The sequence below is a fragment of the Myotis nattereri genome (genome assembly GCF_964212035.1).
Source record: "Myotis nattereri genome assembly, chromosome: 6".
Lineage (NCBI taxonomy): Eukaryota > Metazoa > Chordata > Mammalia > Chiroptera > Vespertilionidae > Myotis > Myotis nattereri.
Window position 1 is genome coordinate 13,530,072 of NC_138081.1, and position 15,299 is coordinate 13,545,370.

Consider the following 15,299-nt stretch of genomic DNA (forward strand, 5'->3'; position numbering starts at 1 on the left):
TTGTCTCCTTTGTGAAGTGGGGTCCCTACATCCAGCCCTGCTTGCCCCATATGGTTGTCCTAAGGATTCACTGAGAAATGATTGCCCGGGAGTACTGCAAACTTTCAAAGCCTTCTGAAAAAGGCTAACCAGCATTGCTCCAAGATTTGCTAAGAGGATCCTGCTGTAAGCAGCTGGAGAACAAAACAGTTCGATTGGCCAAGATTAAAATAAGCCTCCTCTGCTTAGAAACACCTTCAGAGGAAGAATGTTGTTGACTTGCCTGGCACAGAACAGTTCCAAGCCCCAGAGGTCACGGCCGTCTTCACCCATGACCACCTCATCAGACCAGCTGGAGTCAACAACATAGCATCATTCTGTAAAGGTTCTCAAGAAGTTTTACAAGAGCCCCATGTGCCGAGGAACGAAGACCCCAACAACCAGCCCCGATCTCCCAGCCATGGGAATGGGTCCCTGTGGATGTGGATCCTCCAGCCCCAGCCAAACCTTCCAGGGAGGCAACCTCAAGAGAGACCCTGAACCGAAACTACCTTGACCCATAAAAATTGTGAGAGCTAATAAGTGATGATTATCGTTTTAAGCCACTAAATTTGTGGGTAATTTGTTATACAGTGACAGAGAACTAATACAGAGTCTAGGCTATTTCATAGCTTAAGTATAATGTTAAGGGGTGTTATACTGGGATCTTGGTTCCAAGAGAAACCAATTCCAGCAATATAAGCCAAAGGGGACATTTCTGGGAGGGGAGGGGCCCTGGCAACCTGGGCAACAGAGAGAGGAATACCCAGGTAGGCACACCTCCATGGCTCTGAAGAGCTACAACCATTCCATACATCCTGTGTCAGTCAGCTCAGGCTGCAATAACAGGATACCATAGACTGGGAGACTTAAATAAACAAGCACTGAATTCTTGCAGTTCTCTGGGAAGCCCAAGATCAAGGTGCAAGTAATCTGGTGTCAGATGGGAGCTCTCTTCCAGGTTTCATATGAGCATCTTCTTACATCCTCACATGCAGAGAGCAGAGCAGAGAGGGGGGAAGTGCCAGGTCATTCTCAGCATCTAGAAGGGTTCAAGAATCTGGAGAAGCGGCTGCGTGTAAATTCATAAAGAGACTAGAAATATAAATTTGGAGTACATGGGGGAGCCAGAGGAGACTTAGCTATAGTAACCAAGTTCTTGAATCTCCGGAGCCCTAGCTCTTTATTAGCACAAATTACCCTAAAGCAAAGCAGATATACATATCAAAGGTAAGATTTGGTATACAGTAGGCATTGTCAGTTTGGGGGAACTGCCTTCAGATGTTCCAGTAGCAGGCAATAATATATGCTAATCTTTAGGTTTGGGGAAATGCTTGCAGCTATTCCAGCAGGCAAAAATATGATTCAGCCCTGCTGAATATAGAAGCCCATCAACCTTTTGATGAACTTTTTGCATCTTATTATGCCCTGCTGGAATTAGCTTCCATCAGGGAAGCTAAGACCCATGATGTCTCTTCTCAGAATGGCCCTACTCCCATTTATGAGAGTTCCACCCTCATGGCCTAATTCCTCAACGGCCCCATTTCCTAATCCCATCATATTGCGGGGTCATATTTTAAATTATGAATTATAAATATTATAGCAAGTCCTCAATCTACTGTCCCAGGATTCAGTGTCTGGAGTGACAATGACATGGATCATGTCCCAGCCCCCTGATGATTCCTGAAAGGAAATTGGGGTGATATTGAAGAGAGGGATGGGATGTTCTACAGCCAAAATTAATACATGTCCAAGCCAGGGATCACTGCATAATGTTAGAAAGAGTAAGACTTCAAATACTATTGAACCAGACTAACTGCAGGCAGAAGGCTGAGTGTCTTACACTCATGGTCTCACTTACCCTCACAACAGTCTGTCAAGGAGGGTGTTATTGTCCCCATCACCCAGACAGGGAGATGGAACCTCACACACATTAAGTCACTTGCCCAGGTCTTCATGAAAAGTGAAGTTCAAGTCTGTGGAACTTCAGAGTCCTTACTTTGTCCCATATTACCAGGCTTCCAAGACTGGACCTCAAGGGAATGGAGTAACATTCTGCTTTGATGAAATCAAATAAACTAAAAAGAGTTAATTGAGAGAAAGAGGCAAAGGCTGAAGTAAGAGAGTCACCTGCTCTGCTCCCATGGGAATATAGAAGCCCATTCAAACAGAACAGCACAGACACGCAAAGAAGGAGAGTTTCCAGAAATGGGGTCTTCCCAAGGGCTCAGAACATGTGCACTGAAAGTTTCCCACTTCTGCCACCTGGCCATGGGAGGACTCTGCAGCCCCAACTCAAGAAGCTCGACTTTGGGGAAGCCATGGGTAGGTATACAATGGGATAAACAAGATGTGAAGGTTTTCCTGATAGATCTCCGAGATGACTGATGCCACTGGGTCCCCTTCTCTGTCACACATGCTTCTCATGTTTTTCTGGGATTCCCAGGGACTGGGCAGCCAGCTCCTCCTCAGATCAGATGTTAGGTCCTTCCCCATCCCATCCCTACTCTACCCCTCTAAAAAAGTTTTCTAAAATCCCATCTTCACCCACTTCACCATTTCCTAAATATTATTCTTAATCTTCTCACTGCATCTTTCCCAGTTTGTTTGAAAAACAAATCTATTTCCACCTGAAGGCTGCTAGCTAATATAAAGCATATTCCTGTCCTTGGGCTAATGTCTTTCTGACACTAACCAGCTAGTATTGATGCTAGCTTTTTGTTGGCCAGGAGCCATAACATCCCCACCAACAAGAAACTAACATAGGCTAGAATTAAGACAGCATGAGAAAGATGATTTAAAGATAAGAAAATAAATGAGGGGACACCATGATTCTAAGCACATAATAGGTATTCAAATAGATGGTGAGTAGATGAATAAACACACTTTGTAAGGCTTTATAAAGGATGAGTAAGGAAAGCAGGTCTCATAAAAGAGTATTCCCAGGTTTTTATATTTCAAAGACCAATCATTGGTTTTGGTTTTTAATTTGGGAAGGAGAAAGTCAACACAGGATTATTAACTTTTTATTTTATCCCATAAAAACATTTTAATAAAACTGTCATCTCTATCATTATATGTTTATAAGATAATAGACCCTTTGACACCAACAAAGAAGGAAGAATATAATCACAGAATAAGGGGCAGTCTTTCCAAAGAAAGAATCCAGGAATCCTGAGCGCATTGGATAGGGATCTTCATTGTACATTATAGAACCCCCCTCTAGCTAGTCCAAGCACAAAACACTATATTACAGAATCTAGATAGTTCATGAATAATTGGAGGGGCTGAGGGAACAGACTCTAAGCAAAACTTCCCCAAACCACACCACAGAACCAGGGCACCGAGGAACCTGCCAGCTATGGAAGGTGCTGCCATAGCTGCTGGCTCCTGGACTTCAGCTCCTCAAAGCAAGCACCAGTCTCACGCCCTGTTCAACTCCCCACACTATGTAATGTCAAATCAAGGTCCTACATGAGTCCGGCTCTGCAGAACCTAAACAAATCTAGATCCCCAGGAGCCTGGGAATGTGGGTTTTCAGCCTCTGCAGTACAGGAAGGCATGGGGGGCTGGAGAAGGCACAGAGCAAATCAGTTCACCGCTATTGGTGAGCTTTTGCTGCACTGATCCTGCTGGATTGTACAGGGATCAGAGGGATGTCCTGAGGGATGTGTGCTGTCATGCTTTATTGAGATGGTTCTGAAGGTCATGGAATAACACTAACACCTGCTGATGTCATGGCTCTTTCTGTGAAGAGACTGCTGCCTGGGGCCGCAGCATTAACTACACCCTGGCTGTAGTGGAACTCTGTCATAGTCATGGCTGTCCATAAACTTTTGAATATTTTTCCATATTTGGGGATATTTGCATGTAATGAATCCTACCTCCCCAATATTAAAATCAGAATTCAAATTTCCAGACTCCTTTGCAGCTAGAATTTGGCATGCAATCAGGGCGCTGACAATCTGAAGTCCATGCTTGAGATCGATTCAGAAATGGACAGGGTGAAGAAGCAGGCAGTACAGTGCTTGGAGTTCTCATGTTTGCTGACATGGATGGCAGCAGAGACCTTAGCTTTCAGAGGTGGCAGTGAGGTCTGGTTCCCAACTTGGAAGTGGCAGCCATAGTAACACCAGTTTCTTCCCCTTGGGCTACTTGTCCAGCACAGTTTAGGGCATCGTTCCTGGAAACTTTACCTCAATTTTATTTCTCAGCCTTCCAAATTAATATTCATCCTTCAGAGTAAAGTCTCCTGACTGCCTCAGCCAGGAAGAGTGAATTGTGTTGTCAGCCACCAAGAACCCACCTGATGTGCTGGGTGAACCAGGAGCACCTGACCCAATCCTTAGCCTCTCCATCCCACTGCAGTGTGAGCCATTCCTGCAGCAGAGAGGGTCTGCCTGGGCCTCATCCATGTCCTTCTTGAGTCAGGTGTGGAGAGGGACGGAGGAAAAGTGCCCTTCTCTCTGATTGCCACCATCCCAGGAGCTGCTACAGAACAGGGGTGCTTTTCTTCATTGAACTCTTATCACCAACACTTTGTGCAGGGTGGGTAGTCAGCAACTATTGGATGGATGGATGAATGAATTGTCAAGCACACTATAAGTTATGCCCAGCGGGATCCATAATCTACACCTGCGCTGTCCATTACAGTACCCACTAGCCATAGAGCTGCTGAGCACTTGAAATGTAGCCAGGACAATTGAAGAGCAGCACTTTTATTTTATTTCAACTGGTTGAAATCTTTAAATGTATACCTAATTGTATTTTTGAAACACTTTCAGCTTAACTTTTGTATGTAAATGTACTTTTTCTGCTATAAGTTTTATGAAAGCTAAATACAGATCAAATATTTCCAATATAAATTTAGCACATTTTCAATACAAATGGAGATGTGCTGTAATTGTAAAATACTCACAAATCCCAAATACTTTATGAAAAAAATAATGTAAAATATGCCACTAATAATTTTATATTGATTACATGTAGGAATTATAATACTCTGGATATGTTAGATTAAATAAAATATATTATTAAAACTGACTTCACAAAAAATAAACATGAATGATTTGTAAAAAACAAAACTGACTTTACCTGTTTCTCTTTACACTTTTTGATGTGACACTAGAAAATATGGAATTAAATATGAGGCTTTTATTCTATTTCTGTTGGACAACACGGATCTGGACACTGGATGCATGTCACTCAGCAGGCAGACAGGGTGCTGAGGACACGTTTCCGCTGAGCACGGGAGCCTCCTGGGGTGGGGAGCCTTTTTTCTGCCCAGGGCCATTTGGATATTTATAACATCACTCACGGGCCATACAAAATTATCAACTTACAAGTTAGCCTGCTATATTTGGTCAAACATTTAATTAACTCACCCCTATGCCTGGGCAGGGTCAGACCAAATGATTTCATGGGCCTTGGGTGGGCCGAATATCCCCCACCCCTGAGTCTATCCCTGCAGATCGAGGCCTGAGCGCTCGTGCTCATTCCCCTCCCAGCTCTAAACCTAACTGGAAGACGTGTAGGCACGGGCTTCCACATCATGCATAAAAGCAGAAGTCACAAATTTAGTGTTTTTAGGGACCAGGCAGGTGACTTACCAGGAAAGGGCTGGCGGTAAGGTCACAGGCAGTGACCAATGTTCTATTTAAAGCCAATACACAGCCCTCACCGGTTTGGCTCAGTGGATAGAGCATCGGCCTGCAGACCTAAGGGACCCAGGTTCAATTCCTGTCAAGGGCATGTACCTCAGTTGCAGACTCCTCTCGGCCTGGGCTCTGGTCAGGGCGTGTGCAGGAGGCAACCAATCGTTGTGTTTCTCTCACATCGATATTTCTCTTTGTCTTTCCCTCTCTCTTCCACTCTCTCTAAAAATCAATGGAAAAATATCTTCGGGTGAGGATTAAAAAATAAATAAATAAATAAATAAATAAATAAATAAATAAATAAATAAATAATAAAGGCAATACACAAAGAAAATCCCCAAGGGTATGTCCCCTGGGTCATCATCTATGGAATCAAAAGAAGACACTTGGAGAGCCTGGGACATAGTTGCTCCATTCTAAGGGTAAGTAGACTGAGGCCAGAGAGGTGAGAGCTTTTCTAACTAGGGCTCCAGCCAGGGCTGAGCGCTGTCTCCATACACTCCCAGGCATCTCAGCTTTAGGCACCAGCAAATACATGCCAATTGGGTTTGACTGGGGAAAGGCAGGACCCACGCTACAGGGATCAGGCAGCCTGCCGCCTACCCCAAGATGTCCAAGCCTCCCCTGAGTCCATTCTGACTATGAGGCAGGGAGGAGCCAGAAGGCACTACCAGGGGTGGGCAAACTTTTTGACTCGAGGGCCACAATGGGTTCTTAAACTGGACTGGAGGGCCAGAACAAAAGCATGGATGGAGTGTTTGTGTGCACTAATATAAGTTCAAAGTAAACATCATTACATAAAAGGGTACGGTCTTTTTTTTTTTTTTTAGTTTTATTCATTTCAAACAGGCCGGATCCGGCCCGCAGGCCGTAGTTTGCCCACGGCTGCACTAACCCCATCAGAAACCCTCCTGGCCTCTGTTCACATTTCCAGAAGGCTGGAAACTCTTAAAATGATTTGTTTCATTTTGTTTCAAGGTAGGGAGGAACACAAAATAAAGAAAGAGATGATGGGGTGGGGGGGGGGCTGTGCGGGGATTCCAGAGGAGAAAGATGTTCTTATCAGAGGGATCCTGAGCCAGGTACCAGGGCAGGAGGCCGAGGCACCGACCTGGAGTAGCGGCTCCGGAGGGGTGGGAGGGTGAGGAGGGTGGGAGAGGATGGGTGGGGCTAAGGGAAGAGGGAGATGGTGGAAGGGCCCCACTTGCTTCTAACAAAAAAGGAAAGGGCCTGGCCTACCATGCTGGACCCAGACAACTTTCATACTAGAAGCACCGACTACAGAATGCTTCCTCCAACCGGCCCCCGTTGGTATAATTTTACCAAATAAAACCATGCATTCCCACAACCAAATGGATCAATCGGAGCAAAATACAGTTAGTAACAAAGAAAGGCAATTTTCATATTTTATTATACAACAGTGTTCATCATAGAAAAAGGCTTAATGTTTTTTAATTAAATACAGGAGCAAATTGTCCAGTGTTGCCAGAGAGATTGTTCGCCTGCCCTTAAAAAAATTAACACCTGTTTGCAAACAAAAGAATTGCCAGAGTCAAACCCTTTGTTCTCTTTTTGGAACCCAGCTATTAATCTCTTCTCATATAGTGCTTAACACAGAGTAGGTACTGAATAAACATTTGTTTGACTGGTGGGGGGTTCTCTAATCCTTGTCCTCCATTTCCTGACCCTAAACCGGATCTTGATTCATGAGGTAAACTCCCCACCCATCCATTCCTAGCATAGCCCAGTGTCTTTCAATAGCCTTTGATATATAACACTGGTTTAGAGACACTTGCCTGAGGGGAATGACTGAGGCTTTCAGAGAAAGAAACGTACAAAGGCAGGCACAGCAACGAAGTAGGGACAAAAAGATGTTAATACGCAGAGTAACAGAGAGCCAGATTCAGGGATGGATAGTGACCGCAAAATGAAGTCATTTAATGCTCACACAGTTTGAAATAAAGAGATAAAAAGGTTGGGCAAGAATGATAATCTTGAAGTTTTTTTTTTCAACTTTGATGTTTTATAGCAGACATAATGGCAGAGGGAGAGAGATAAAGTATGTATAAGGAGACAAAGGAAGGCGAAGGAGGCAGGTAGACAGCCAGGTAGCACTGCCCACCTGTAGATCTGGCCTTGAACCTCTATGGACCTCACCTCCCACATGTGAGGCCAGGCTGCTTAATGCCTCAGCACGCCACACTCACTCCTGGCTCCTCCTCTCCAGTCACCCCCCACCCCTACCCCTACCTAAGCATCTCCGAACCACTCTGCATATTCAAGTCTCTCTCCAACATCCTCCCTGCGCCAGGCCATACTCAGCTCCCTCTTTCCTCAACTCCTGAAGCATACAGTTCACACCACACTCACATCCCCAACTGTAGGAGATGCAGGGTGGGTAAAAGTCGGTTTACAGTTGTTCGTATGGAAAATAATACTATAATTAATAAATAATAATACAAGAATAAACTCTGTTTCCCGTACTCACAACTATAGACCTACATTTGCCTACCCTTCCCCGTTGTTTTAGAGTTTGCCCTCAGCTCATATGAGTACATCTTGACTCCCACACGAGAGCGGTGTGCTTGTCAAGACTCCAAATTCCCCCATATATTCCAGGATTCCGCATGATGCCCAGTCCAATGCTGGGTACCACCAAGTGCTCAGTGAATACTGTGGACTGACCAGTCCCCGAGGGGTGTCAGGCTGCAACCTAACAGTCTGCTGGTCTATGAAATAGCTTCTCAGAGGCCTCCCATGCGGGTCCATCTCCTGGGCTCCTGTGCCCCCTGCCGCCCAGGAGGGGATCTGCAGGCAGAACAAAGCCAGTCTCAAGGTGGTCCAGACCTGGGAGGCTGGCAAGGGCAGTCCGGCCTCACAGTGGCCTGAGACATGGTCTGAGGGTTCTGATGAGGCCGGTGGGCACAGCCAGGAACATATGTTCTCCCAGGGTGTCCAGGCAAACCGCACTGCGGGCCGTGCCCACCCTGCCCTGCCCCAGGAGGCACTCAGAGCTTCACGTCCAGCTCCAGCTCCAGGTCCTGGTTCTCCCAGGTGCCCACACGGGCCTGGGCTGGGCTGCCCAGGTAGTTCTGGATGACGGAGGCGCAGTCCAGCCGCTCCATGAGGGTCATGAGGTAGTGCAGCTCCTGTAGACTGCCGTTCTGCTCCTCAAACAGCTCCAGGATGGCCGCAGCAGGGCTGCGCTGGCAGGACAGGAACCTGGCCACAGATGTGGGGAGGAGGGCAGAGGAGGGAGGGACGCTCAGTGAGAGCCACACCCTCCCCCAGCTCTGCTGCTCATCCAGCTCCTACCTGCCTTCCAGGAGACTCAAGGTTGGGGGAGGGAGGGCCCAGGACTTTGAAATCTGAGCTTGCCCCGGCTCAAAAGTCACTCCTCTTGAAGCCTGTTTCCTCTTCTGACACCCAGGGCTTGGATGAGAGGACCTCGAAGGGGACTACTGTCCTCTCTGCACCTCCCTCCCCTTCCCCACTTCTCCCCTCTTCCTTCCTCTCTCCAGGCCACAGCATCCTGCTCACCACTTGGGAAACAGTGGTTCCTGCTCAGAAACCTTCCAGAGTCTCTTCTGCCTATTAACCGAGCCCACATCCCTGACTTTCTGGCTCATCCACCACTTGGCCTCACCCTGTTTTGTTTTGTGGTTTGTTTGGGGTTGTTGTTTTTACTGGAACTTTCCTTCCTGCTACCATCCTGAGCCTTCCTTCTTCAGGCTATCCATTTACCACTGTGCACACAGCCCACCCCCACCCCTTGCTGCTCCCCCGAAACAGAATGGCGGGCCCCCCTTCCCACCTCCCTGAAGCTGTGGGCAAGGAGACCATTCTGCACCCACAGTTCAGACTCCTGATCATAACTTTCGCTGGTCGTTATGATTCTTCTTTAGCTATTCAGTGCCTCTATCTGTTTCAACCTGCTCTGCGATGTAGGATCCATGCAGTAAGGCACAAGGAACACTTACCTCTATTTTGTTAAGCTCTTTGTATCCCTTATTGGACTGCGAGCTCCTGGGGGCTGGGACCATCTTGTGTCCCAAAGCTGAGAATAGTTTTCCAGGACATAGTAGGTCCTGGATAAATGTTTAATAACTGGGTGATTTAAAAATCCACCCTGTCTTCAGCTGGGCCCAGCTCCAGTCCCATCTCCTGGGCGAATGAAGTCTTCCCTGAGCACTGCTCTCAGAGTCTGGGTCCTGGGGCTTAGCTCAGATTTGTTCTCCCACTGGTCTCTGGACAGGGACCATGCCAGCATTGCCTCCATCATTGCCAACACCCATTAACACGTGCCAGGCGCTCAGTACCTGCTTTACACGGGTTCTCTTGTAGTCTGCCTTTCTATCCCTCGGGCACAGTATGTCAAGCACTCGATATGTAACTTACATGCTAGTTGATTCATTTTTTAGTATTTATTGGGGACCTACTTGGAGCCAGGCATCATTCTGGGTCCTGACAATACCGTGACAAGTAGAAAGAGCTGCCCCTTTTATGGCGATAGGGTGGGAGTAGCCATTCTCTCCCTTCTCTGTGGTCTGAAACCCCCCTCTCCCATGGGCAGATCTTGCCCCTCTTACCGGATCTTCATGCCACAGAGCCCCAGGTGGGAGGCCAGTCTCCGCCAGTCGTTGCCTGTGATGCTGTTCGGCTCCAACAACATCTGCAGCTGCTCAAAGAGCTCAGGGGGCAGCCTGAGGCCAGGCGGGGGGAAAGGGTATTCTCAGAGGGGAGGACCAGAGACCCAGTCTGGTTCTACACACCCCACATGCCGTACTCGCCTAGAGGTGCTGGGGTGAATCCCGAACATCCCCCAGGCAACAACCCAAACAGCCCCACCTCACCTATTGCATGGGGGCGGCTGGGAGATAGGGGGTGGCGCTGCCCAGGACTCCTCCTCCGAAGCCTGAAACCTGAGGATTTCCATGTACTTGGTCTCCAAGCCCTGCGCCAGCAGAGGGGCCAGAAACACACTTAGGGACCAAGAAGCTGGGGAACCCTCCTCCATTTCTCATGTCGTCCTCCAGCCTGACACTCAGAGCCATGTTACCAGGAGATGCCGCCCTCCCCCACCCAGGGCCCCCATCCACTGCTTCCCTGACTCCAGAACCTTCAGCCTTAAGTTTGCCTGCTGAGCTCTTTGGGACCTGGGACTTGAAGACCAAGCAGGGTGCATCCTTAGACACCAGAAGTCCCGGGCAGGTTCATCCAGAAATAGAGACACTGAACTCAGCCATACATGTCCCCTTCCCTCCACCCCTCCTTTCCTGGGTTCCTTCCCCACTCATACCCCTGAGGGGTATCTGCCTGCTCTCCGCCAAGAAGCCACCATGGTTCCCCCAAGACTCTCAACCCTGATTTCTTCCCGTCTTCCCTTGAGAGAGTGGGATATGTCGCTCCCATCCCACCCACTGACGACCCCCTCCTGGCCACTCTCCACACTGGAGATGCTCAGCAGCATCTCTCAGATGGAGACCATCAGCCTAGAAAGAAACCACTCCTCTTTGATGCCCAAGTGCCCCTGGGTTGAGAGAAGGTTGGGTTCTTTTACTCTCCTACTGGATTCATCCATCAACAGATAAGAGAGAGTCAGGAACGAAGGGCAACTTGGAGGCCTGGTGCCATCTTACCTGCTTGATCAGGGCCATACGTACTGGGCACCAGACCCCTCTCCCACTTTGCCCAGCACTCCTCCCAGGCCCTGCCCTCCCGCTGCCCTCAGCTCCCACTCACATCCTGGAAGGTGTGCATGGTGACGATGATCTCATTGGTTAGTGCCGAGCAGTCCTCGTTCTCATTGGCTACAAAAGGGAGAGGGCAGTGCAGGTGAGAGAGGAAAAGACCCGGCATGAGAGAGCAGGAGACCTGAAGGGACTTTGGAAATCTGAAGAAGCTGGGCAAGACCATCCATCTTTCTCTCTGCAAAGATCGGTGTGGCTCCTCACCTTGAGCAGGCCTGGAGTGTGGCCGGATGCCAAGCGGCTGAGCTCCAGGGTGACCAGTGGGGAGGGGAGGGGAGGGGAGGGGAGGGGAGGGGAGGGGAGGAGAGGGGAGGGGAGGGGAGGGGAGGGGAGGGGAGGGGAGGGGAGGGGAGGGGAGGAGAGGGGAGGAGAGGGGAGGGGAGGGGAGGGGAGGGGAGGGGAGGAGAGGGGAGGGGAGGGGAGGGGAGGGGAGGGGAGGAGAGGGGAGGAGAGGGGAGGGGAGGGGAGGAGAGGGGAGGGGAGGGGAGGGGAGGGGAGGGGAGGGGAGGGGAGGGGAGGGGAGGACAGGAAGTGGACCCGGCGCCTGACTACCTGCTTTCCTCCGGAAGCAGAAGGAGCGGAAGGGGCACTTCCCGTGCCAGATGTGGAGATGGGGAACCACCTGGGAAGTGCTGTCATCCACGTTCTCCCAACCTGGGGAGGGGACCGAGAGCGGAGGCCTCAGAGAGCAGGGCCTTCCACGGGGTGGCAGGCGCTGTGCGGGGTGCAGTGGTGAGGGACCAGGAGCAGCAAAGTCAAGTGAATGGGAGTCCCAGAGCCTGGGCAGGGGACCCTGTGAGTGGTCTTCCTTCTACCACCACACACAGCTCACAGATCCCCCACTCTTGTAACCACCACCCTCTCATCCACTACCCCCCGAAGCAGCCACGCATGTGTGCCCGTGCGAATGCCCTAGGTCCCAGGGGCAATTCCCAGAGCCCAGGCCACATGGGAAAGAGGCGCAAGCAGAGGAGACTGGGACCTCCCTCCACACCAGCTCCATCCAGGTGGAACAATAAAAGCCTCGCCTCTCCTCCCCTCCTCCCACTTTGCATCACCCTGACCTCCCACGGAGGGACCAGGGCTGAGTGAGCCACAGATAAAGGAAGTGGGCAGAGCCTGGGGACTCCTTGAGGCAGCAGCAGAAGCCCGAGGGCCCCCCGGAGCCTGCCCACGAGTCTCTGAAAGGAACCTGAGGCTCCCACATTTCCACCCCGGGGAGGCCCAGACCCCTGGCTCGAGTGGGGCTCCCTCCTGCCCTGTGCAGGCCTCGCTCACCCTCAGAGATGTACTTGAGCTTTAGGCACTGGTCCCCTCGGGCCCCGGTGAAGTCGAAGAGCTGGCAGGGCCCGCGCAGGCGCCCGCCGTGGGGCTGCTCGTTGGTCAGGGCCCACTGCAGGGCGCAGGGCGTGTTGTTGAGGAAGTAGACGCGCAGCTGCAAGTGGGTCTGCCCCGGTGCCAGCGGCGAGCAGAACACCGCCAGCTGCAGCCACTTGCGGGCTTCCTGGCCCGAGGGTGCCTCCAGCACACACGTGTAGAGGCTGTGGAATAGAGGGAGACGGTGGCAGGGACTGGTGTGGAGGCCCTCTGCGGGGGCCTCCACAGAGCCGAGAGAGCAGGCCAGGGTGTGCATAGGGAGGACGTGGGCAGGCGGAGTTGGTAGGGGGACAAAAAGTGAGTCACGTGCAGTGACCATCAGAGTATGGAGAAGAGCCCGCAAACATTTCGGCAAAGGACAGTGGGACAGCGGGCTCAGGGCCACCAGGCTTTGGAAGGGCCCACAGATGGCTGGTCCCACTCTGGTTAATGGGTCGCAAGGAGAAGGAGAGGAAGAAGGGCCTAAGATCCTAGAAAGACAGAGCTGCCCTAGCCGGTTGCTCAGTGGTTAGAGCATTAGCCTGCTGACTGAAGGATCCTGGGTTCGATTCCCATCAAAGGCATGTGCCTCAGTTGCAGCCTAGATCCCTGGCCCTGGTCAGAGCACATTCAGGAGGCAACCAATAGATGTATCTCTCTCACATAGATGTTTCTCTCTCTCTCTCTCTGTCTCTCCCCCTCGCTTCCACTCTCTCAAAAAAAATCAATAGAAAACCTCAGGTGAGGATTAACCAAAAGAAGGAAAGAAAGGCAGAACTAAGGACAGACAAGAGATAGGCTGGTGTCTTAGGGCATCAGAGGGGACAAACGTGCCCTAGGCAGTTGGGGGACAGCCCTGAACAGGGGCACAGGGTATAGACAGTCTTAGAGAGACAAAGGTAGCGATGGGACAGGGCCCCTCCAGAAAGAGGGCTGGGTTGAAGTCAGGCCTCCTAAACAGGCAGAGAGACCATGGAGGGTGTGCAGTCCTGGACAAGGTTGGAGTGACACGAGCTGTCCTACACATTACGACAGAGGGACCAAGAAGGGACACGGGGAAATAAGGGATTTGCAGGCCACCTGGGACAGATAAAGGGGCAGAGATGAGGATGGGGTGGGCAGAAAAGGGGGGCAGAAAAGAGAGGCAGAGGGGCTGGTGCCCACCTGAAGTGGGAGAGCTGGATGCGACACTCGTCCAGGGAGGTGTGGACCCCCGGCTTCCCCAGGGCCTTCCAGTCTTTAGTGTCGAGCAGGTCAGTGTTGCTGCTGTAGGTGCAGGCGTGGCTGGGCATCTGCGCGCAGTGCTTGAAGGTGAGGGTGCAGGGCTTCAGGAAGGAGGCCCCATGGGGTCCACACGCCACCACGGGGCTCACCAGCGCCTGGTTTCGGGACAATGGCGGGCCATCCGACAGGTCCCACACCAGGATCAGTGACACCCGCTCCTGGCGGCCCACGGCCACAGCACCTGGGGAGACGGAGAGCTGGGATGGGCTGGACAAATGGACAAGCAGGCACACCCTGCCCCAGGGGAGGCCAGGCCAGCCTGGGAGGGGAGGTGGGATGGGAGTCCAGGTGCCCACATGGAAGGCAGTACAGATGGAGACAAGACATCTGTGAGCTGACGCGTGGTGTAATCCTGGGCCAGTCACCCGCCTTCCATGCAAGGCCGCCGCTGGCCCATACAGAGTCTGAGTGAATGTGCAAGAAGTGGTCTTCCTCCACTTTCCCTTCTCTTTATTGGAGGACTGTTCATTAGAGCAAGCACCTTAATCCCACCTGCTGGGAAGTTGTCTTTGAGGTCAATAAAGTCATACTCAAAATGTGAACAATTTTCAGCGTGGCTCAGTGGTTGAGCATCAACCTATGCATAGTTCAGTTCCTGGTCAGGACACATGTCCAGGTTGTGGGCTCGATCCCCATTGCGGGGTGTGCGGGAGGCAGCCAATAAATGATTCTCTCTCATCATTGATGTTTCTATCTCTCTCCTCTCTTCCTCTCTGATATTGATAAAACTGTATTTTTTTAAATGTAAACAATTTTCAAAAGTAGGAAGGTGTCTGACTGCTCCCTTCGATGTGGTGCCCTGTGCCGCCCGCAGTCTGAACAGCTCCACGCTGAAAAGTGAGCTCGCGCTGTTACCTGGCGGGATGAGCAGCGAGATGCCCGTGTCCCGCAGTATCAGGCAGCCGCCGCGGTGATCCACCTCTCGAGCCGAAAACACCAGCAGCTTGTGCATCAGCTGACGGGTGACGGTCTGGCCCTGGGTGGGCGTGTGCAGTTCCCGGTAGAAGGCGGCCATCTCCGACAGGACGGCCGGTGGGTACTGGTGTGGGGACTCATCTTTGGGTAGGGGAGTGGGATCAGGCACTGGCTCCTCTGGCCTCTCCGGCTTCCAGCCGGCCCGCAGCCAGCGAGGACAGTGCCATCGCAGGCACTGGACCAGAAGGAGGGCAGTTGCCACCGGAACGCCCACCAGCAGCAGGAACTGGGCAGGTTGGAAGGAATTCTCATGGGAGCTCAT

General features: G+C 51.1%; 1 protein-coding gene across 1 annotated transcript; it reads right to left on the reverse strand.

The window, feature by feature from the left end:
* Positions 1 to 8,680: 8,680 nt before the first annotated feature.
* UNC5CL (unc-5 family C-terminal like) lies at positions 8,681 to 15,299 on the reverse strand (the record flags this gene model as incomplete). The annotated part of the gene is made up of 8 exons (XM_081094963.1): positions 8,681 to 8,894; positions 10,262 to 10,375; positions 10,526 to 10,626; positions 11,415 to 11,482; positions 11,975 to 12,076; positions 12,701 to 12,963; positions 13,943 to 14,243; positions 14,918 to 15,299. 8 exons carry the CDS (start codon positions 15,297 to 15,299, stop codon positions 8,681 to 8,683), a joined length of 1,545 nt encoding a protein of 514 aa, XP_080951089.1.